This window comes from Pleurodeles waltl, chromosome 7 (assembly GCF_031143425.1).
Source record: "Pleurodeles waltl isolate 20211129_DDA chromosome 7, aPleWal1.hap1.20221129, whole genome shotgun sequence".
Classification (NCBI taxonomy): Eukaryota; Metazoa; Chordata; class Amphibia; order Caudata; family Salamandridae; genus Pleurodeles; species Pleurodeles waltl.
The window spans coordinates 1,464,106,103-1,464,131,064 of record NC_090446.1 but is presented as its reverse complement, the minus strand read 5'-3'; the positions used below and the strand labels follow the sequence as shown (position 1 = coordinate 1,464,131,064).

Here is a 24,962-nt window from a genome sequence, read left to right as displayed (position 1 = left end):
AGGCCAGAACATATGTACTGGGGCCTGGACAGCAGGGTCCAGTGCACTGCAGAGTTGGAAAAACAGCAGCAGCATTACAGAAAATTGATGGGGGTGGGCTCCGGAGGAGTGTGATTATTCAAAAAAAGCCATTTGTGAAAGTAGGAAAACTTGAATGTAAGAGAATTATTGGATTTGGGGGAGTATTTATGTGGGTGAAGACTCAGTGGTGTAAACTCAGTCTCTTGTTGGCATGTGGGTATGGGAGAGTGTGTGTTTGGTGGGGAGGGGGGGTTAAGAGCTTGGTTTTTATTGAATTTAAATTTCACAATCAAGTTTGTTGTTTCCTCCCCTTATCTTTGCAGCTTATAACGAAATATTTCACATGGTTCCAATCTCAAGACATACAAATATGGCAAAGGAGCAAATCCATCCCCAAGTAAGTTCTAGTGGATGTGTTTTGGTTAGTGTATTTTTCGCACTTCATTTTACTGCCCCTTCTATTCTTGCATACCCTTTTCAGTGCATATGGAGAGCCCTGTCCCTTCATGCCTTTATTTTCCTCTGTCTCTTGGTTTCCTAGGTGTGTCCGGTTCTGGTAGTTAAAGTCATTTCCTGTTGCCATTTAGTTTTTGACTGTTCTGTTTACAGTAACTTTTACTGTTGGCCTCAGTGCCAGCTGGAATCTCAGGACCCTTTATGGACCCCGCACCAGCTTCGGTGCTGTTGTGTGTCTTGACACCACAACCCACACTGGACCCCAGAACATTGGCACCAGTGCCATCTGTGCTGGACCGTGAAATGCAACCAGTAGTGCCCACTGAGCCTTCTGCAGCCCATCTGACTCTGAATTCATTGTCATTGCCTCATGTAATGGCCTAAATCAGCATTACGTTCGGTATAACTCTGATAATGAGCATTAAAATGAAGGAGGCACATTTTCTCAACCATATGCAGATGACAACTGGTATGATGAGTGTAGGAAGTTGGCTCTGTATGCACTATTTCAAAGTAAGGAATAGTATGCACAGAGACCAAGGGTTCCCCTTAGAGGTAAGATAGTGGCAAAAAGAGATAATTCTAATGCTCTATTTTGTGGTAGTGTGGTGGAGCAGTAGGCTTATCAAAGGAGTAGTGTTAAGCATTTGTTGTACACACACAGGCAATAAATGAGGAACACACACTCCGAGACAATTCCAGGCCAATAGGTTTTTGTATAGAAAAATATATTTTCTTAGTTTATTTTAAGAACCACAGGTTCAAATTCTACATGTAATACTTTGCATGAAAGGTATTGCAGATAAGTACTTTAGGAACTTTGAATAATCACAATAGCATATATACTTTTCAAATAAAACACATATAGCTATTTTAAAACTAGACACTGCAATTTTCACAGTTCTTAGGGGAGGTAAGTAATTGTTAGTTCTTGCAGGTAAGTAAACCACCTACGGGGGTTCAGGTTTGGGTCCAAAGTAGCCCACCGTTGGGGGTTCAGAGCAACCCCAAAGTTACCACACCAGCAGCTCAGGGCCGGTCCGGTGCAGAGTTCAAAGGGGTGCCCAAAACGCATAGGCTTCAATGGAGAAGGGGGTGCCCTGGTTTCAGTCTGCCAGCAGGTAGGTACCCGCGTCTTTGGAGGGCAGACCAGAGGGACTTTGTAGGGCACCGGGGGGGACACAAGTCCACACAAAAAGTACACCCTCAGCAGCGCGGGGGCGGCCGGGTGCAGTGTGCAAACTAGCGTCGGGTTTCCAATGGGAGTCAATGGGAGACCAAGGGGTCTCTTCAGCGGTGCAGGCAGGCAAGGGGGGGGGGGGGCTCCTCGGGGTAGCCACCACCTGGGCAAGGGAGAGGGCCTCCTGGGGGGTCACTCCTGCACTGGAGTTCCGATCCTTCAGGTGCTGGGGGCTGCGGGTGCAGGGTCTTTTCCAGCCGTCGGGATTTTAGAGTCAGGCAGTCGCGGTCAGGGGGAGCCTCGGGATTCCCTCTGCAGGCGTCGCTGTGGGGGCTCAGGGGGGACAACTTTGGTTACTCAGTCTTGGAGTCGCCGGAGGGTCCTCCCTGTAGCGTTTTCTCCACCAGTCTATTCTGGGTTGCCGGGTGCAGTGTTGCAAGTCTCACGCTTCTTGCGGGGATTGCAGGGGTCTTTAAATCTGCTGCTCTGAAACAAAGTTGCAGTCTTTTTGGAACAGGGCCGCTGTCCTCGGGAGTTTCTTGTTCCTCTTAAAGCAGGGCAGTCCTCTGAGGATTCAGAGGTCGCTGGTCCTGGGGAAAGCGTCGCTGGAGCAGGTTTCTTTAGAAGGCAGGTGTAAAGAAATGGCTCCCTGTTGCAGTTACCCCCCACTTTTTGCCTGATACTGATGCTGACTTGACTGAGAAGTGTGCTGGGACCCTGCTAACCAGGCCCCAGCACCAGTGTTCCTTCACCTAAAATGTACCATTGTATCCACAATTGGCACACCCTGGCATTCAGATAAGTCCCTTGTAACTGGTACTTCTAGTACCAAGGGCCCTGATGCCAAGGAAGGTCTCTAAGGGCTGCAGCATGTCTTGTGCCACCCTGGAGACCTCTCACTCAGCACAGACACACTGCTTGCCAGCTTGTGTGTGCTAGTGAGGACAAAACGAGTAAGTCGACATGGCACTCCCCTCAGGGTGCCATGCCAGCCTCTCACTGCCTATGCAGTATAGGTAAGACACCCCTCTAGCAGGCCTTACAGCCCTAAGGCAGGGTGCACTATACCATAGGTGAGGGTACCAGTGCATGAGCATGGTACCCCTACAGTGTCTAAATAAAACCTTAGACATTGTAAGTGCAGGGTAGCCATAAGAGTATATGGTCTGGGAGTCTGTCAAACACGAACTCCACAGCACCATAAAGGCTACACTGAAAACTGGGAAGTTTGGTATCAAACTTCTCAGCACAATAAATGCACACTGATGCCAGTGTACATTTTATTGTAAAATACCCCACAGAGGGCACCTTAGAGGTGCCCCCTGAAACTTAACCGACTATCTGTGTAGGCTGACTAGTTTTAGCAGCCTGCCACACCAGAGACATGTTGCTGGCCCCATGGGGAGAGTGCCTTTGTCACTCTGAGGCCAGTAACAAAGCCTGCACTGGGTGGAGATGCTAACACCTCCCCCAGGCAGGAGCTGTAACACCTGGCGGTGAGCCTCAAAGGCTCACCCCTTTGTCACAGCACCGCAGGACACTCCAGCTAGTGGAGTTGCCCGCCCCCTCCGGCCAGGCCCCACTTTTGGCGGCAAGGCCGGAGAAAATAATGAGAAAAACAAGGAGGAGTCCCTGACCAGTCAGGACAGCCCCTAAGGTGTCCTGAGCTGAAGTGACTCTAACTTTTAGAAATCCTCCATCTTGCAGATGGAGGATTCCCCCAATAGGGTTAGGATTGTGACCCCCTCCCCTTGGGAGGAGGCACAAAGAGGGTGTACCCACCCTCAGGGCTAGTAGCCATTGGCTACTAACCCCCCAGACCTAAACACGCCCTTAAATTTAGTATTTAAGGGCTACCCTGAACCCTAGAAAATTAGATTCCTGCAACAAGAAGAAGGACTGCCCAGCTGAAAACCCCTGCAGCGGAAGACCAGAAGACGACAACTGCCTTGGCTCCAGAAACTCACCGGCCTGTCTCCTGCCTTCCAAAGATCCTGCTCCAGCGACGCCTTCCGAAGGGACCAGCGACCTCGACACCCTCTGAGGACTGCCCCTGCTTCGAAAAGACAAGAAACTCCCGAGGACAGCGGACCTGCTCCAAGAAAAGCTGCAACTTTGTTTCCAGCAGCTTTAAAGAACCCTGCAAGCTCCCCGCAAGAAGCGTGAGACTTGCAACACTGCACCCGGCGACCCCGACTCGACTGGTGGAGATCCGACGCCTCAGGAGGGACCCCAGGACTACTCTGATACTGTGAGTACCAAAACCTGTCCCCCCTGAGCCCCCACAGCGCCGCCTGCAGAGGGAATCCCGAGGCTTCCCCTGACCGCGACTCTTTGAACCTAAAGTCCCGACGCCTGGGAGAGACCCTGCACCCGCAGCCCCCAGGACCTGAAGGACCGGACTTTCACTGGAGAAGTGACCCCCAGGAGTCCCTCTCCCTTGCCCAAGTGGAGGTTTCCCCGAGGAATTCCCCCCTTGCCTGCCTGCAGCGCTGAAGAGATCCCGAGATCTCTCATAGACTAACATTGCGAACCCGACGCTTGTTTCTACACTGCACCCGGCCGCCCCCGCGCCGCTGAGGGTGAAATTTCTGTGTGGACTTGTGTCCCCCCCGGTGCCCTACAAAACCCCCCTGGTCTGCCCTCCGAAGACGCGGGTACTTACCTGCAAGCAGACCGGAACCGGGGCACCCCCTTCTCTCCATTCTAGCCTATGTGTTTTGGGCACCACTTTGAACTCTGCACCTGACCGGCCCTGAGCTGCTGGTGTGGTGACTTTGGGGTTGCTCTGAACCCCCAACGGTGGGCTACCTTGGACCAAGAACTGAACCCTGTAAGTGTCCTACTTACCTGGTAAAACTAACAAAAACTTACCTCCCCCAGGAACTGTGAAAATTGCACTAAGTGTCCACTTTTAAAACAGCTATTTGTCAATAACTTGAAAAGTATACATGCAATTTTGATGATTTGAAGTTCCTAAAGTACTTACCTGCAATACCTTTCGAATGAGATATTACATGTAGAATTTGAACCTGTGGTTCTTAAAATAAACTAAGAAAAGATATTTTTCTATATAAAAACCTATTGGCTGGATTTGTCTCTGAGTGTGTGTACCTCATTTATTGTCTTGTGTATGTACAACAAATGCTTAACACTACTCCTTGGATAAGCCTACTGCTCGACCACACTACCACAAAATAGAGCATTAGTATTATCTATTTTTACCACTATTTTACCTCTAAGGGGAACCCTTGGACTCTGTGCATGCTATTCCTTACTTTGAAATAGCACATACAGAGCCAACTTCCTACATTGGTGGATCAGCGGTGGGGTACAAGACTTTGCATTTGCTGGACTACTCAGCCAATACCTGATCACACGACAAATTCCAAAATTGTCATTAGAAATTGATTTTTGCAATTTGAAAAGTTTTCTAAATTCTTAAAAGACCTGCTAGGGCCTTGTGTTAGATCCTGTTTAGCATTTCTTTTAGAGTTTAAAAGTTTGTAAAAGTTTGAATTAGATTCTAGAACCAGTTGTAGATTCTTAAAAAGTATTCCAACTTTTAGAAGCAAAATGTCTAGCACAGATGTGACTGTGGTGGAACTCGACACCACACCTTACCTCCATCTTAAGATGAGGGAGCTAAGGTCACTCTGTAAAATAAAGAAAATAACAATGGGCCCCAAACCTACCAAAATACAGCTCCAGGAGCTTTTGGCAGAGTTTGAAAAGGCCAACCCCTCTGAGGGTGGCAACTCAGAGGAAGAGGATAGTGACTTGGAGGACAATTCCCCCCTACCAGTCCTATCTAGGGAGAACAGGGTCCCTCAAACCCTGACTCCAAAAATAATAGTCAGAGATGCTGGTTCCCTCACAGGAGAGACCAACACCTCTGAAATCACTGAGGATAACCCCAGTGAAGAGGACATCCAGTTAGCCAGGATGGCCAAAAGATTGGCTTTGGAAAAGCAGCTCCTAGCCATAGAAAGGGAAAGAAAAGAGATGGGCCTAGGTCCCATCAATGGTGGCAGCAACTTAAATAGGGTCAGAGATTCTCCTGACATCCTAAAAATCCCCAAAGGGATTGTAACAAAATATGAAGATGGTGATGACATCACCAAATGGTTCACAGCTTTTGAGAGGGCTTGTGTAACCAGAAAAGTGAACAGATCTCACTGGGGTGCTCTCCTTTGGGAAATGTTCACTGGAAAGTGTAGGGATAGACTCCTCACACTCTCTGGAAAAGATGCAGAATCTTATGACCTCATGAAGGGTACCCTGATTGAGGGCTTTGGATTCTCCACTGAGGAGTATAGAATTAGATTCAGGGGGGCTCAAAAATCCTCGAGCCAGACCTGGGTTGATTTTGTAGACTACTCAGTCAAAACACTGGATGGTTGGTTAACTGGAAATGAAGTGTGTAACTATGTTGGGCTTTATAATTTGTTTATGAAAGAACACATTTTAAGTAACTGCTTCAATGAAAAGTTGCATCAGTATCTGGTAGACCTAGGTCCAATTTCTCCCCAAGAATTGGGAAAGAAGGCAGACCACTGGGTCAAGACTAGGGTAACCAAAACTTCCACTGGGGGTGACCAAAAGAAAGGGGTTACAAAAACTCCCCAGGAGAAAGTGGGTGACACTAGAAACAAAGAAAAAGAGTCCTCTGTAGGCCCCCAAAAACCAGAACAGGTGGGTGGGCCCCAAGACACAACCCAAAACAAAGGTGGGTACCAGGGTAAGAACTGGGATGCCACTAAGGCATGGTGCCACAACTGTAAACAGTCTGGGCACCACACCAAGGACGCTTCTTGTCCCAAAAACAAACCCCAGAACAAGATTCCAGGGGTAACCAGTGTAGCCATGGGAGACGACTCCTCAGATGAGGAGGTCTTCATAGCCTTCAACTGGAAACAGGGCCCAACAGGTGAGTTGGAGATTCCAGAGGGAAGTAGACACTTCCACCACCTACTGGTGAATGGAATCCCAACCACTGCCCTGAGAGACACTTGTGCCAGTCACACTATTGTGCATGACAGGCTGGTGCTCTCAAACCAGTACATCCCAGGTGAGACTGCCAGGGTAAGAGTTAGCCTAGACAGGGTCACTAAGAGACCTGTGGCTTTAGTGCCCATAGAAGTGGGTGGCACTCTTAGCTGGAGAAGGGTAGTAGTCAGTACAGACCTCCCCCTTGATTGTCTCCTTGGAAATGACTACCCAGAGGTTAGTCAGAGCCCAAGAGAGGAACTGGTCCAGTGCCAGTCCTCTCCCAAGGATTCTGGAAGTCCTGCCTCTGCAGTAAATGCAAGCAGACCCCAGAAGAAGAAGAAAAGAAAACAGAGTAGGAAGGGTGGACAACCTTTAGCCAAGGTTACAGCAAGCCAAGGAGATTCTGCTCCAGTAGGGGAGAACTCCAAAAATGGCCCTGATAAAGTCCAACCTGACCCACAAGAAGTCCTGGCTAGTCAGGCAACTGTTAAACCTGAGTGGGTGGCTCCTCAGCTAACAGAAGAAAGAGTGGAAGAAGGGTGTTTACTACAAGATGTGGTAACCCCCCACTCTAATACAGCAGACAGGCAACCTGAACCCAAAGAAGCCTGTAACTTAGCCCCTTCCCTTTTAGGTGAAGAGCTAAAGGAGTGGTTCTGGGCACTGACAGCTGTCAGTGGCCTCTGCTGGGTGTTAGCCTTTATGGCTGCACTATCCTTGGCATGGTGGTCTGACCCCATGCCAAATAACAAGTTAGGCCCCCTGACCCTGTTGGTCATGGTGGGGTTACTCCAGCTCTGGGTAACCTCTTTGGGTAAGCTAGGGGTGACCCTGGCTAAGATAAGATTAGCAGAGGTGGATACCTCTGACCTCAAAATAGAGAGAATGGGTGAAGACATAAAAAGCACAGACAAGAGGCAGTTCAGACTAGGTCCTATCACTGTGGAAGTGGGTCAGTTCCCCAGAGGGAATGACCTGAACAGGAGGATGTAAGGCAGAGTAGGCCCTGCAACAAACCAGCCATTTCCTCTACTCTTCCTCGCCTGACAGACTAGGAAGACTCTTCCAGCGTTGGCTGAGTCTCCTGGCCTGTGGGCTGGGGGGGGCTTGTGTAAAGAAATGGCTCCCTGTTGCAGTTACCCCCCACTTTTTGCCTGATACTGATGCTGACTTGACTGAGAAGTGTGCTGGGACCCTGCTAACCAGGCCCCAGCACCAGTGTTCCTTCACCTAAAATGTACCATTGTATCCACAATTGGCACACCCTGGCATTCAGATAAGTCCCTTGTAACTGGTACTTCTAGTACCAAGGGCCCTGATGCCAAGGAAGGTCTCTAAGGGCTGCAGCATGTCTTGTGCCACCCTGGAGACCTCTCACTCAGCACAGACACACTGCTTGCCAGCTTGTGTGTGCTAGTGAGGACAAAACGAGTAAGTCGACATGGCACTCCCCTCAGGGTGCCATGCCAGCCTCTCACTGCCTATGCAGTATAGGTAAGACACCCCTCTAGCAGGCCTTACAGCCCTAAGGCAGGGTGCACTATACCATAGGTGAGGGTACCAGTGCATGAGCATGGTACCCCTACAGTGTCTAAATAAAACCTTAGACATTGTAAGTGCAGGGTAGCCATAAGAGTATATGGTCTGGGAGTCTGTCAAACACGAACTCCACAGCACCATAAAGGCTACACTGAAAACTGGGAAGTTTGGTATCAAACTTCTCAGCACAATAAATGCACACTGATGCCAGTGTACATTTTATTGTAAAATACCCCACAGAGGGCACCTTAGAGGTGCCCCCTGAAACTTAACCGACTATCTGTGTAGGCTGACTAGTTTTAGCAGCCTGCCACACCAGAGACATGTTGCTGGCCCCATGGGGAGAGTGCCTTTGTCACTCTGAGGCCAGTAACAAAGCCTGCACTGGGTGGAGATGCTAACACCTCCCCCAGGCAGGAGCTGTAACACCTGGCGGTGAGCCTCAAAGGCTCACCCCTTTGTCACAGCACCGCAGGACACTCCAGCTAGTGGAGTTGCCCGCCCCCTCCGGCCAGGCCCCACTTTTGGCGGCAAGGCCGGAGAAAATAATGAGAAAAACAAGGAGGAGTCCCTGACCAGTCAGGACAGCCCCTAAGGTGTCCTGAGCTGAAGTGACTCTAACTTTTAGAAATCCTCCATCTTGCAGATGGAGGATTCCCCCAATAGGGTTAGGATTGTGACCCCCTCCCCTTGGGAGGAGGCACAAAGAGGGTGTACCCACCCTCAGGGCTAGTAGCCATTGGCTACTAACCCCCCAGACCTAAACACGCCCTTAAATTTAGTATTTAAGGGCTACCCTGAACCCTAGAAAATTAGATTCCTGCAACAAGAAGAAGGACTGCCCAGCTGAAAACCCCTGCAGCGGAAGACCAGAAGACGACAACTGCCTTGGCTCCAGAAACTCACCGGCCTGTCTCCTGCCTTCCAAAGATCCTGCTCCAGCGACGCCTTCCGAAGGGACCAGCGACCTCGACACCCTCTGAGGACTGCCCCTGCTTCGAAAAGACAAGAAACTCCCGAGGACAGCGGACCTGCTCCAAGAAAAGCTGCAACTTTGTTTCCAGCAGCTTTAAAGAACCCTGCAAGCTCCCCGCAAGAAGCGTGAGACTTGCAACACTGCACCCGGCGACCCCGACTCGACTGGTGGAGATCCGACGCCTCAGGAGGGACCCCAGGACTACTCTGATACTGTGAGTACCAAAACCTGTCCCCCCTGAGCCCCCACAGCGCCGCCTGCAGAGGGAATCCCGAGGCTTCCCCTGACCGCGACTCTTTGAACCTAAAGTCCCGACGCCTGGGAGAGACCCTGCACCCGCAGCCCCCAGGACCTGAAGGACCGGACTTTCACTGGAGAAGTGACCCCCAGGAGTCCCTCTCCCTTGCCCAAGTGGAGGTTTCCCCGAGGAATTCCCCCCTTGCCTGCCTGCAGCGCTGAAGAGATCCCGAGATCTCTCATAGACTAACATTGCGAACCCGACGCTTGTTTCTACACTGCACCCGGCCGCCCCCGCGCCGCTGAGGGTGAAATTTCTGTGTGGACTTGTGTCCCCCCCGGTGCCCTACAAAACCCCCCTGGTCTGCCCTCCGAAGACGCGGGTACTTACCTGCAAGCAGACCGGAACCGGGGCACCCCCTTCTCTCCATTCTAGCCTATGTGTTTTGGGCACCACTTTGAACTCTGCACCTGACCGGCCCTGAGCTGCTGGTGTGGTGACTTTGGGGTTGCTCTGAACCCCCAACGGTGGGCTACCTTGGACCAAGAACTGAACCCTGTAAGTGTCCTACTTACCTGGTAAAACTAACAAAAACTTACCTCCCCCAGGAACTGTGAAAATTGCACTAAGTGTCCACTTTTAAAACAGCTATTTGTCAATAACTTGAAAAGTATACATGCAATTTTGATGATTTGAAGTTCCTAAAGTACTTACCTGCAATACCTTTCGAATGAGATATTACATGTAGAATTTGAACCTGTGGTTCTTAAAATAAACTAAGAAAAGATATTTTTCTATATAAAAACCTATTGGCTGGATTTGTCTCTGAGTGTGTGTACCTCATTTATTGTCTTGTGTATGTACAACAAATGCTTAACACTACTCCTTGGATAAGCCTACTGCTCGACCACACTACCACAAAATAGAGCATTAGTATTATCTATTTTTACCACTATTTTACCTCTAAGGGGAACCCTTGGACTCTGTGCATGCTATTCCTTACTTTGAAATAGCACATACAGAGCCAACTTCCTACAGCAGGAGACAGGCCGGTAGGACTGGGGCCAAAGCAGTTGGTGTCTTCTTTTCTTCTGCAGGGGTCTTTCAGCTCAGCAGTCCTCGTCTTCTTGTAGTTGCAGGAATCTAATTTCCTAGGTTCTGGGGAGCCCCTAAATACTGAATTTAGGGGTGTGTTTAGGTCTGGGAGGGCAGTAGCCAATGGCTACTGTCCTTGAGGGGTGGGTACACCCTCTTTGTGCCTCCTCCCTGAGGAGAGGGGGGCACATCCCTATTCCTATTGGTGGAATCCTCCTTCTACAAGATGGAGGATTTCTAAAAGTCAGATTCACCTCCGCTCAGGACACCTTAGGGGCTGTCCTGACTGGCCAGTGACTCCTCCTTGTTTTTCTCATTATCTCTCCTGGACTTGCCGCCCAATGTGGAGGCTGTGTCCAGGGGGCGGGCATCTCCACTAGCTGGAGTACCCTGGGGCATTGTAACACGATGCTTGAGCCTTTGAAGCTCACTGCTAGGTGTTACAGTTCCTGCAGGGGGGAGGTGTGAAGCAACTCCACCCAGAGCAGGCTTTGTTTCTGTCCTCAGAGAGCACAAAGGCTCTCACTGCATGGGGTCAGAAACTCGTCTCTTAGCAGCAGGCTGGCACAGACCAGTCAGTCCTGCACTGAACAATTGGGCAAAATACAGGGGGTATCTCTAAGATGCCCTCTGTGTGCATTTTTTAATAAATCCAACACTGGCATCAGTGTGGGTTTATTATTCTGAGAAGTTTGATACCAAACGTCCCAGTATTCAATGTAGCCATTATGGAGCTGTGGAGTTCGTTTTTGACAGACTCCCAGGCCAAATACTCTGGGCTACCCTGCACTTACAATGTCTAAGGTTTTGCTTAGACACTGTAGGGGCATAGTGCTCATGCACCTATGCCCTCACCTGTGGTATAGGGCACCCTGCCTTAGGGCTGTAAGGCCTGTTAGAGGGGTGACTTACCTATGCCATAGGCAGTGTGAGGTTGGCATGGCACCCTGAGGGGAGTGCCATGTCGACGCAGTCATTTTCTTCCCACCAGCACACACAAGCTGGTAAGCAGTGTGTCTGTGCTGAGTGAGGGGTCCCTAGGGTGGCATAAGACATGCTGCAGCCCTTAGAGACCTTCCCTGGCATCAGTGCCCTTGGTACCAGGGGTACCAGTTACAAGGGACTTACCTAGGTGCCAGGGTTGTGCCAATTGTGGAAACAATGGTACATTTTAGGTGAAAGAACACTGGTGCTTGGGGCCTGGTTAGCAGGGTCCCAGCACACTTCTCAGTCAAGTCAGCATCAGTATCAGGCAAAAAGTGGGGGTAACTGCAACAGGGAGCCATTTCTTTACAGGTAGTAAACTGCATTCAAACCTGTTACCTAAAAGCAAAAAGACAGCTATTAGTAACACCAAAAGCACACTCCACCAGGAAGAAAGGAGCAGCAATGGCATTTCTAGGGAATATACCAATGACAGAAATCTGTAAAGCAGCCACTTGGTCAACACCCCACACATTTACCAGGCATTACTGTGTAGATGTGTTAGCAACACAGCAAGCCACAGTAGGACAGGCTGTACTAAGAACACTATTTCAGACAACTTCAACTCCTACAGGCTGACCACCGCTTATGGGAGGAGAACTGCTTTGTAGTCTATGCATAGCATGTGTATCTGCTGCTACACATGCCATTGAACGGAAAATGTCACTTACCCAGTGTACATCTGTTCGTGGCATGTTCCGCTGCAGATTCACAAGCGCCCTCCCTCCTCCCCATTAGCCTGTAGCCGTTTAAGTTACATTTAAATTTGTACATATGCATATAGATCTCTATCCCATTGCATGGACATCACTTTCTTTACACTCTCACTCTTACCTTACCCTCTGCGGGAAAACAATCTAAAATGGAGTCGATGCCCATGCGCAATGGAGCCGAAAAGGAGTCACTCGGTCCCGTGACTCGAAAAGACTTCTTAGAAGAAAAACAACTTGTAACACTCCGAGCCCAACACTAGATGGCAGGACCTGTTCATAGCATGTGAATCTGCAGCGAAACATGCCACTAACAGATGTACACTGGGTAAGTGACATTTTCCATATATTCCATTTGCATGGACATCTCTTTTCTTTATACTCTGTCACTCCTACCCTACCCTCTGCGGGAAAACAATCTAACATGGAGTCGATGCCCATGCGCAATGGAGCCGAAGAGCAGGAGTCACTCGGTCCTATGACTCCGAAAACACTTCTTTGAAGAAAAACAACTTGTAACACTTTGAGCCCAACACTAGATGGCAGAATATGCATAGCATGTGAATCTGCAGCGGAACATGCCACGAACCCTAAGAAAGTGGTATGCAAACACAGGGCCCCCACTTAGGTAAGTAAATCGTGTAGGGGGAGCTGGGAGTACTAGGAAACCACACAGGTAAGTAATGCAGACCCCGTCAGCAACCAGGAATGCAGGAGTAAAACACTGGATTTCCCCAAAAAACACCCCAAAGGATGAAAAGAAAATGAAGACACCCACAACATCCTGTAAGGAACCAGCAGTGGAATACCGAAGATGGAGATCTGTGGAGAGAGGGGACCAAGTCCAGAATTGTCTGTGGAGTCCAGGGAGAGTAGGAGATAGTACCCACCCAGAGGTACCTTTTGGAGTTGGTCAACGAAGAAGGAAGACAGGTCAGCACTGCAGCACAGAAGATGGAAATTAGTTTCTTATGCGTGCAAAAGGTGTCCTACGCTGGAAATCTTCCACTGACACCCATTTGCAATCTAGCTTCCACCAACAAGCCTTGGCAAAGGCAAAGTTGCTGTTGGAGGAAAAGAGGTTCTGCCGGGGACCAGCAAGGTCCAGGAGGGAGAGTCCAGGGGACCCTCTGCGTTGCAGAAGGCACACAGGAGCGGAGTCAGAACCCACAGGTGTCCCATAGTACAGGGACACAAGTCACAGAAGCAGCCCATACACTCACCTTTCCATTGTCCAGTTTTGCACCATAACAGAGACTGGGGGTCCCTGAACCGGTGTGGACTGGTTTATGCACAGAGGGCACCAGATTTGCCCTTCAAAGCAAGCCAGTGTCTTGGGGAGGATACCCCTTCCAAGCCAGTTGCACCTATTTCCAAAGGGAGAGGGTGTTACCCGCTTGTTAGAGTACTCCCAGCATTGATCCTACCTGTCTTCTGGGGTTTTCCAGGCAGCCCACGCTGCTGCCACCCCTCAGACAGGTTTCTGCCCTCCTGCTGCTTGACCAGCTCAGGCAGAGGAAGGCAGGACAAAGGTTTTCATGTGGGAGAGGGAGGTAATACCCTCTCCCTTGGAAATAGGTGTTACATGGTGTAGGAACTTGTCTCTCTGTATACTAAATCAAAATGATATAGTGTGCACAGAGTCCAGGGGTTCCCCAAAGGCTTAACAGAGGCTAAAGTAGATAATACTAATGTTCTTTGTGGTAGTGTGGTCGAACAGTTAGGCTTATCAGAGGGTAGTGAAAAGCATTTGTTGTACACACAGACAATAGAAGAAGCACACACTCAGTGACTTAATTCCAGACCAAAGGTTTTTATATAGCAAAAATAAATTTTCTTTATTTTCAGAACCACAAGATTAAAGTTGCAGTTAAGTACTTCAGTAGTTTCTTATTTCACACATTTATCAATAGCACTTGGTTTGAAATCAATAGGTTTTATACAGTTTTTGAAATAGTGGCAATTATCAGATTTAAAAGTTGACAGTGGAGTTTTCAGAAACAGTTCTTTGGAAGAAAAATTAGGTCGATTTGCGGGTAAGTACAACACTTACAGTTCCAGTCTCCGGGTGAATTTTGTGCACAGCTAACACGACTGACGTGCTCTCCAGGGCATTGGAGAGCACTACAATTCCTGCTATGGAGACATGGTTGGATTCAAGTGTGTGAATTTAGATCTGAAAATAAAGAACATCTGCTTACTGTGCCATATGATAGTGAACATCTTTGGGCAAGGAGTAGACAAGATGTTTGAGACAAAACGGGCAACAGTGTTAATTGACATGGGCAGTATATTTACAATTTACATCTTATGGTGTCAATAGGAGGCTAAGCTCTGGTGAGCTGGCCAAGTTAGCAGATTTGTCTTGATCTTAAAGTCCAAATAATTGTCATAGCTGAACCTCGTACTGAACTTGAGCTGCGACCATGCACATCCACTAAGCAGTGCCATTTTGCAGGTTGTATTGTAAATTCACATACTGTCTTGACCTCCAAATGAAACTAGTGCACTGTAATCACAAATGCATGGTTTGTGTTTTTATTTTACACGTAAATGACCTAAACCTCACATTTATGATGCGGGGAAATAATCTAAGGTGGAGTTTGTCCTAAGTATTGTGGGTTTTAGATGGTGTTTTTAAAGGTAATACCTTGCACACCTAAATCGAATAGACCCGTGAAAATCAAGTTAAAGTGCTCCATACTCAACACTAGACGGCAGACGAGTACACACCATATGATCTGCAAATTTATACAATGCTAATGTAGTGTTACAGACAAGTAGCGTTGTTAATTTCTTTACTGGTACTTTTTAATTTTATTTTTTTGCAAATGTGTTTAGAAATCTCTATTACCTGTGCACTTTTCTGAGATTTTTCTTGCTACCATGATGTACACAGATTTTGTTGGAGAAATATTGCTCTCTGCTTCTTGCGAACCTACTCCTTTTCGATTTTCTGTTTATCATTGATTCTCTTCAACCTTTACCAACCTCTTTTGGTCCTTTGTTCAGTGGGATGTTGCCCAATGCTGTTCTTCCTCCCTCATCCGATCACATCTATGCTCAGTGGCGAGAAAGGGAAGAATTGCATCCAGTTGAAAATGGTCTCTCAAAATCAAAGACCCCATCTCCAGGTATAAACTCTTTTTCAAATTTTAAAAAAAATTCCTGGGTAGTTTTCTCTTTGTATGTTAGTTCTCTTGTATTTTACTATTGTGTTCTTTCTCTGCTCAGCAGGACTACTCCTCAACTCTGTTAAGTCTGCTCTGTGATTGCGTCTACTGTTCATGTCCGCCCATATTGCCCTATTTCCTATAGCCCAAGCTTCTCTCAAGCCAGTGCTGCTTATGCGCTTTACACATGTGATCATCTTGCCCACAGTTTACGAAAACATGACCCAAATAAATGATTTACCAAACTTCATTGTCTTTCTACTGTTTGTTCCCACCTCCAAACTAAAAAGGGAAAGTGTTTCTTGAAGTCATTGGGTAGAAAAAAATTAAATCACCAGTTTCCTTATTTGTGTTGGTCAGTAAAATGTTCTTTCTTCCAAGGCACCAAAGTAAACTCCAGCTTATCATGTGACACAACACCCCTAGTCTGCAAAGAGGAAGAGGTGCTGGACAACAGACAGTGTACTCTGTGCCTGAAGTACGGAGACGACAATCCTAAGGTGCTTGAGATGGGGAAGAGTTCAATGTCAGGGTGGTAAGGCTGGCAGGATTGCCTTTTTCTAATATTGTGTTTCATTACAGAATGCTGGACGGCTCCTATACATTGGACAGAATGAATGGACCCACATCAACTGTGCCATCTGGTCGGCTGAGGTTTTTGAAGAGAATGATGGCTCGCTGAAAAATGTGCATGCAGCGGTGGCCCGCGGGAGGCAGATGGTAAGTACATCCGTCTTAGATTTAGCAAGCTTATGAATCTAAGGCAGAGGTACTCCTTGTTCTTGGTCGCAAAAAATCATTGCATTATTTGGAGCTTTGCCGCTCATTTGCTGCTAGGCAGTATGACAGAGCTCCTTGAGAACCGTGTTTGATTAATATAAAGCTCTCTGGATGAATAAGGTGACATTTATCAAGGAGTTCTACTCTTAGACTCATGAGGGCAGGGAAGACATCACCTCTGAAGCTTAACAATGCGGCTGATTTGTCTGCAGTAGATTAGCTATCAGATGTGACTTACTTAATTGCTTGCTACATGTGGGTTAAATGTTAGCCCCTGAGCTTCCCACTTAGTATGAGATGCATAATCCCTTAAAACCACTGGACGTGAAAGCTGTAGGTGCCCGTAAATGGGCAATCTTTGAGCTCTAAAATATTTGCTACATTACTTGTTTACACACAGTATCTAATGCACCCTCTGAATATTCCTGAGAGCATTAAGTTTGCCATCTTGTACTTAGCTTCCTTTTGGAGGTGCATTCCCTACAGAATGTACTCTCTGGATGTGATATCTCAGCACTCCAGACAATAAATGATACCTTGCCTGCCTTCTCCTATTAAACATGATCTTGGACTGTGCAATAAAACAAGGCTGTATTTCTCTCATGTATCACACAATAGTCACTCTGACTTTGTCACATAGTTAGCCCTCAGCTACTGTGAAACATGATGTTCGATGGCCTGTGTGGCTGTAGATACACATGCTTTGCATAAGTTCTCCAACTAGTGTTGGGCTCGGAGTGTTGCATGTTTTTCTACGAAGAATCTTTTCGAGTCAAGAGTTTGAGTGACTCCTCCTCTCAGCGATAGTGCACATGGGCATCGAGTCCTTTGTTAGATTGTTTTCTCTTTGCTGTCTGGTTCGGACGTGTTTCCTCTTGCTCCAGAAGATCTAGGTTCGTTCTCTTTGGAACTTTGCTTTCCATCTTTTTTTTGACGTAGCTGTAGTTTTTGACTGTGTATTTCCACACTTTAATCAATCTTTCCGGTTTTAATTGTCTGGCTCGGTTCAACGCCCTTATGGGCGTCCGTGCCATTTTTGGGCCTAGTTCGCCAACTGCTGTTGAAAAATGCTGGGCTAATGGAACGAACTCCGTTTAGGTTCTGTTCTTGTGCCACTCCAAGTTTCCGTACACGGATCAACAATTGGTGTGTAAATTGTTCTTGTCTCCATAACATAAGGAAGAGACCTGCGATGCCTGTAGGTCTTTTTGATCCTAAAAGACCCTCATGGACCGAGGAGCGTTTCAGCTAGAAGTGGTGTCGAAGACAACTGAAGACACTCCCGACATCTTCGGAGAGGAACACGCGCAAAAAGAAGTTGGACACTGTAAAGCAGTGGTTCCCAAACTTTTTCGATCCCCGGCTCCTTTGACCTATTGGCCGTGTTGGCCACGGCTCCCCATTATGTTACTTTTTTTTGGCGGGTGGGGGAACGTAATCCCAGCCTGTACCTGTACCTACACTATTTACAGTTTGACTTCTTAATTCTCTCGTTCAGGTTCCTGAAAACCATTTATTTTAAATTATTTCTTTTCTTTTGTCAGAGGGATATTATTAATGGTACTCTGGCGCCCTCCTCTGGTCACAATAATTAATGCAGGGGGTTTTGTTTCCAAAACCACGGTGAAAAGCTACCGATTAAAAGCACCTCCGAGTGGTTTCCAGACTGTGTGCGGCGCCCCTGGCTAATTTTGACGGCGCACCAAGGAGCCGCGGCGCACAGTTTGGGAACCACTGCTGTAAAGAAATGGCTCCCTGTTGCAGTTACCCCCACTTTTTGCCTGATACTGATGCTGACTTGACTGAGAAGTGTGCTGGGACTCTGCTAACCGGGCCCCAGCACCAGTGTTCTTTCACCTAAAATGTACCATTGACTCCACAATTGGCACAACCCTGGCACCAGGCAGCCTTTTTGGCTCTGTATGCACTATTTCAAAGTAAGGAATAGTATGCACAGAGTCCAAGGGTTCCCCTTAGAGGTAAGATAGTGGCAAAAAGAGATAATACTAATGCTCTATTTTGTGGTAGTGTGGTCGAGCAGTAGACTTATCAAAGGAGTAGTGTTAAGCATTTGTTGTACATACACACAGGCAATAAATGAGGAACACACACTCAGACAAATCCAGACAATAGGTTTTGTTATAGAAAAATATCTTTTCTTAGTTTATTTTAAGAACCACAGGTTCAAATTCTACATGTAATATCTCATTTGAAAGGTATTGCAGGTAAGTACTTTTGGAACTTTGAATAATTACAGTAGCATATATACTTTTCACATAAAACACAAATAGCTGTTTTAAAAGTGGACACAGTGCAATTTTCACAGTTCCTGGGGAGGTAAGTTATTGTTAGTTTTAGCAGGTAAGTAAATCACTTACAGGTCTCAGGTTTGGTTCCAAGGTAGCCCACCGTTGGGGGTTCAGAGCAACCCCAAAGTTACCACACCAGCAGCTCAGGGCCGGTCAGGTGCAGAGGTCAAAGAGGTGCCCAAAACACATAGGCTTCAATGGAGAGAAGGGGCTGCCCCGGTTCCGGTCTGCCAGCAGGTAAGTACCCGCGTCTTCGGAGGGCAGACCAGGGGGCTTTTGTAGGTCACCGGGGGGGACACAAGTCAGCACAAAAAGTACACCCTCAGCAGCGCGGGGGTGGCGGTGCAGTGTGCAAACACGCGTCGGGTTTTCAATGGTTTTCAATGAGGGACCAAGGGGTCTCTTCAGCGGTGCAGGCAGGCACGGGGGGGGGGCTCCTCGGGGTAGCCACCACCTGGGCAAGGGAGAGGGCCTCCTGGGGGTCACTCTGCACAGGAGTTCCGTTCCTTTAGGTGCTGGGGGCTGCGGGTGCAGGGTCTTTTCCAGCTGTCGGGAAATGGAGTTCAGGCAGTCGCGGTCAGGGGGAGTCTCTGGATTCCCTCTGCAGGCGTCACTGTGGGGGCTCAGGGGGGACAACTTTGGTTACTCACGGTCTTGGAGTCGCCGGAGGGTCCTCCCTGAGGTGTTGGTTCTCCACCAGTCGAGTCGGGGTCGCCGGGTGCAGTGTTGCAAGTCTCACGCTTCTTGCGGGGAGTTGCAGGGGTCTTTAAATCTGCTCCTTGAAACAAAGTTGCAGTTCTTTTGGAGCAGTGCCGCTGTCCTCGGGAGTTTCTTGTCTTTCTTGAAGCAGGGCAGTCCTCTGAGGATTCATGGGTCGCTGGTCCTTGGGAAAGCGTCGCTGGAGCAGGTTTCTTTAGAAGGCAGGAGACAGGCCGGTAGGTCTGGGGCCAAAGCAGTTGGTGTCTTCTTTCTTCCTCTGCAGGGGTTTTTCAGCTCAGCAGTCCTCTTCTTCTTGTTAGTTGCAGGAATCTGAGTTCCTAGGTTCTGGGGAGCCCCTAAATACTCGATTTAGGGGTGTGTTTAGGTCTGGGAGGGCAGTAGCCAATGGCTACTGTCCTTGAGGGTGGCTACACCCTCCTTGTGCCTCCTCCCTGAGGGGAGGGGGGCACATCCCTATTCCTATTGGGGGAATCCTCCTTCTACAAGATGGAGGATTTCTAAAAGTCAGTCACCTCAGCTCAGGACACCTTAGGGGCTGTCCTGACTGGCCAGTGTCTCCTCCTTGTTTTTCTCATTATCTCTCCTGGACTTCCCGCCAAAAGTGGGGGCTGGGTCCAGGGGGCGGGCATCTCCACTAGCTGGAGTACCCTGGGGCATTGTAACACGATGCTTGAGCCTTTGAAGCTCACTGCTAGGTGTTACAGTTCCTGTAGGGGGGAGGTGTGAAGCACCTCCACCCAGAGCAGGCTTTGTTTCTGTCCTCAAAGAGCACAAAGGCTCTCACCGCATGGGGTCAGAAACTCGTCTCTCAGCAGCAGGCTGGCAGAGACCAGTCAGTCCTGCACTGAACAATTGGGTAAAATACAGGGGGCATCTCTAAGATGCCCTCTGTGTGCATTTTTGAATAAATCCAACACTGGCATCAGTGTGGGTTTATTATTCTGAGAAGTTTGATACTAAACTTCCCAGTATTCAGTGTAGCCATTATGGAGCTGTGGAGTTCCTTTTTGACAGACTCCCAGACCATATACTCTTATGGCTACCCTGCACTTAAAATGTCTAAGGTTTTGCTTAGACACTGTGGGGCATAGTGCTCATGCACCTATGCCCTCACCTGTGGTATAGTGCACCCTGCCTTAGGGCTGTAAGGCCTGCTAGAGGGGTGACTTACCTATGCCACAGGCAGTGTGAGGTTGGCATGGCACCCTGAGGGGAGTGCCATGTCGACTTAGTTATTTTCTCCCCACCAGCACACACAAGCTGTGAGGCAGTGTGCATGTGCTGAGTGAGGGGTCCCAATGGTGGCCTCAGACATGCTGCAGCCCTTAGAGTCCTTCCCTGGCTACGCTGAAAACTTGGAGGTTTGGTATCAAACTTCTCAGCACAATAAATGCACACTGATGCCAGTGTGCAATTTATTGTAAAATACACCCAGAGGGCATCTGAGCTGAGGTGACCCCTGCCTTGAGAAATTCTCCATCTTGAGTTTGGAGGATTCCCCCAATAGGATTAGGGATGTGCCCCCCTCCCCACAGGGAGGAGACACAGAGGGTGTAGCCACCCTCAAGAACAGTAGCCATTGGCTACTGCCCTCCCAGACATACACACCCCTAAATTCAGTGTTTAGGGTCTCCCCAGATCCCAGGAAATCAGATTCCTGCAACCTGAAGAAAAGGACTGCTGACCTACAAGCCTGCAGAGGAGGAAGACGACAACTGCTTTGGCCCAAGCCCTACCGGCCTGTCTCCAACTTCGAAAACCTGCTCCAGCGACGTATCCGACAGGGACCAGCGACTGCTGAAGCCTCACAGGACTGCCCTGACCCCAGGACCAAGAAACTCCCGTGAGCAGCGGCCCTGCTCAACAATCTGCAACAAATTCCAACTTTTCAACAACTTTAAAGACTTCACGTTCCCCGGCGGAAGCGTAAGAGTTCACACTCTGCACCCTACGCCCCCGGCTCGACCTGCAGAAAACAAACACCTCAGGGAGGACTCCCCGGCGACTGCGAGCCTGTGAGTAACCAGAGACGACCCCCCTGTGCTCCCACAGCGACGCCTGCAGAGAGAATCCAGAGGCTCCCCCTGACTGCAACTGCCCGTAACAAGGGACCGACGCCTGGAACCAACACTGCACTCGCAGCCCCCAGGACCTGAAGTAACCGAACTCCAGTGCAAGAGCGACCCCCTCTATGCCTGCCTGCATCGCTGAAGTGACCCCCGGGTCTCTCCATTGTTTTCAATCTAAAACTAGACGCCTGTTTGCACACTGCACCCAGCCGCCCCTGTGCCGCTGAGGGTGTACTTTCTGTGCCTTCTTGTCTCCCCTCCCCCTCCCCCCGGTGCTCTACAAAACCCCCCCGATCTTTTCCCCGAGGACGCAAGTCCTTACCTGCTGGCAGACTGGAACCGGAGCACCCCTGTTCCCCATAGGCACCTATGTGTTTTGGGCACCTCTTTGACCTCTGCACCTGACCGGCCCTGAGCTGCTGGTGTGGTAACTTTGGGGTTTCCTTGAACCCCCAACGGTGGGCTGCCTATCCCCCAAACTTGAGACTTGTAAGTGTTTTACTTAACTTGCAAACTAACCTCCCCCAGGAACTGTTGATTTTTGCACTGTGTCCACTTTGAAAATAGCTTATTGCCATTTTTACAAAGACTGTATGCGATATTGCTTTCATTCTAAGTTCCTAAAGTATCTAAGTGAAGTACCTTACATTTAAAGTATTAACTGTAAATCTTGAACCTGGTTCTTAAAATAAACTAAAGATATTTTTCAATATAAAAACCTATTGGCCAGGAGCAAGTCTTTGAGTGTGTGTTCCTAATTTATTGCCTGTGTGTGTAGAACAAATGCTTAACACTACCCTCTGATAAGCCTACTGCTCGACCACACTACCACAAAATAGAGCATTAGAATTATCTAATGTTGCCACTATCTTACCTCTAAGGGGAACCCTTGGACTCTGCACACTATTTCTTACTTTGAAATAGTATGTTCGATGGCATCTGTCGCTGTAGATACGCATGTTCTGCAATAGCTCGCCATCTGGTGTTGGGCCGGAGTGTTACAAGTTGTTTTTGTTCGAAGAAGTCTTTCGAGTCACGGGACCGAGTGACTCCTCCTCTTGTCTCCATTGCGCATGGGCGTCGACTCCATCTTCGATTTGTTTTTTTTCTGCCATCGGGTTCGGACGTGTTCCTGTCGCTCCGAGTTTCGGAACGGAAAATTAGCTAATTTCGGAAGATTTTCGTCGGTATTGTTGCGTTCGGGATCGGCGTACTTAGATTCCACACCGCATCGAAGATCGAAGAGCTCCGATGCCCTTCGGGGTAGTTTTTCGATCCCCCGTCGGGGCCTGGTCGGCCCGACCGCGTGCTGAAGAACGCCGATGGAACGGACCCCGTTCCGTTTCTGCCCCAAATGCCACAATAAATACCCCTACACAGACCAACACTTGGTCTGCAACCTGTGCCTGTCACCTGAGCACAGCGAAGACACCTGCGAGGCCTGTCGTGCGTTCCGGTCCCAAAAGACACTCCGAGACCGTCGAGCCAGAAGACTTCAGATGGCGTCCGCACCGACAGCCCAACAGGAGTTCGAGGAACAGGAAGAGGAAGGTACCTTCTCGATCCAAGACTCAGACTCCGAAGGATTCGACGATACACAAACCGTGAGTAAGACGTCGAAAACCACACAGAGAAACATTTACAAGGCCCAGGGGACGCCACTGCCATCCGGCCATGGCTCCACCCATAAATTCGGTGACCGACCGTCGGCACCGAAAAAGGCCCAAACAGTGCCGAGGTCGTCCGACTCCAGTCGAGACACCGGCACGCAGCCTTCTCGGGACCGAGAAAGTGCTGGAGACAAGTCTCGACACCGAGATGCCTGTGTGGACACGGCTCGACGCCGAGACAGCGGCACCGAAGCAGATCGACGCCGAGAGGTTTCGGCCCCGAAAAAGAAAAAAGTCACCTCGGAGCCGAAAAAACACGCAGACAAGGTTTCGATGCCGAAACAAACTGCAAGCGACCAAGCTTCAGGCTCTTATACAGAAGAGCACTCGCTAACCTCCCAAATGCAAAAGCATAGGTTTGAGGAAGAGCTACAAGCAACTGATGTGGACCATACGCAAAAGCGTATCTTCATACAGCAGGGGAAAGGAAAAATAAGCACCCTTCCCCCCATTAGGAGAAAGAGAAGGTTGGAGTTCCAGACTGAACAGACACCACAACCAAAAGTGGTGAAAAGAGTTACCCCACCACCCTCTCCTCCGCCCGTGATTAACGTCTCACCAGCGCAAACTTCATCACACTCCCCAGCTCACACCACCATGAGCCAGGGTGACCAAGATAAGGACGCATGGGACCTATACGACGCCCCAGTGTCAGATAACAGTCCGGAGGCATACCCTACGAAGCCATCTCCACCAGAAGACAGCACCGCGTATTCTCAAGTGGTGGCTAGAGCAGCACAATTTCACAACGTAAGCCTCCACTCAGAACAGGTCGAGGATGATTTTTTATTCAACACACTCTCCTCCACCCACAGCTCATACCAAAGCCTGCCTATGCTCCCTGGTACGCTCCGGCACGCAAAAGACATCTTTAAGGAGCCGGTCAAAAGTAGGGCAATCACACCAAGGGTGGAAAAAAAGTATAAGGCGCCTCCTACAGACCCGGTTTTCATCACTACACAGCTGCCACCAGACTGTCGTTGTAGGAGCAGCTAGGAAAAGGGCCAACTCTCACACATCTGGAGATGCACCACCCCCAGATAAAGAAAGCCGCAAGTTCGATGCAGCTGGTAAAAGAGTCGCAGCACAAGCTGCAAACCAGTGGCGCATCGCGAACTCTCTGGCACTACTTGCGCGCTATGACAGAGCCCACTGGGACGAGATGCAACATCTCATTGAACATCTGCCCAAGGACTTACAAAATAGGGCAAAACAAGTGGTTGAGGAGGGACAGACCATTTCCAACAACCAGATCCGCTCCTCCATGGACGCTGCAGATACAGCTGCACGGACAATTAATACATCTGTAACTATCAGAAGGCATGCATGGCTCCGAACGTCTGGATTTAAAACAGAGATTCAACAAGCAGTTCTCAATATGCCTTTTAATGAAAAAGAACTGTTCGGTCCAGAAGTGGACACAGCGATTGAGAAACTCAAAAAAGATACGGACACTGCCAAAGCCATGGGCGCACTCTACTCCCCGCAGAGCAGAGGGAATTACAGCACATTCCGTAAAACGCCCTTTCGAGGGGGGTTTCGGGGTCAAAGCTCACAAGCCAGCACCTCACAAGCAACACCGTCCAGTTACCAGGGACAGTATAGAGGAGGTTTTCGGGGACAATATAGAGGAGGGCAATTCCCTAGAAATAGAGGAAGATTTCAGAGCCCAAAAACCCCTACTACTAAACAGTGACTCACATGTCACTCACCCCCTCCACACAACACCAGTGGGGGGAAGAATAGGTCATTATTACAAAGCATGGGAGGAAATCACTACAGACACTTGGGTTCTAGCAATTATCCAACATGGTTATTGCATAGAATTTCTACAATTCCCTCCAAACATACCACCAAAAGCACAAAATTTAACAACACACCATTCCAATCTCCTGGAGATAGAAGTGCAGGCACTATTGCAAAAGAATGCAATCAAATTAGTGCCAAACACACAAATAAACACAGGAGTTTACTCACTGTACTTTCTGATACCAAAGAAGGACAAAACGCTGAGACCAATCCTAGACCTCAGAGTAGTGAACACTTTCAT

At 48.8% G+C, this 24,962-nt stretch overlaps 1 protein-coding gene across 2 annotated transcripts in view; it reads left to right on the top strand.

Annotated features, from left to right (window-relative positions):
* The window catches only part of KMT2B (lysine methyltransferase 2B), a 728,361-nt gene that overhangs the window by 243,373 nt on the left and 460,026 nt on the right, over nt 1–24,962 (top strand). For both annotated transcript variants that reach the window (XM_069201148.1, XM_069201147.1), the window contains exons 18-21: nt 345–418; nt 15,204–15,325; nt 15,746–15,864; nt 15,947–16,084. In XM_069201148.1, coding sequence (XP_069057249.1) covers nt 345–418; nt 15,204–15,325; nt 15,746–15,864; nt 15,947–16,084 — 453 coding nt within the window. The remainder of the gene's footprint in view (nt 1–344; nt 419–15,203; nt 15,326–15,745; nt 15,865–15,946; nt 16,085–24,962) is intronic.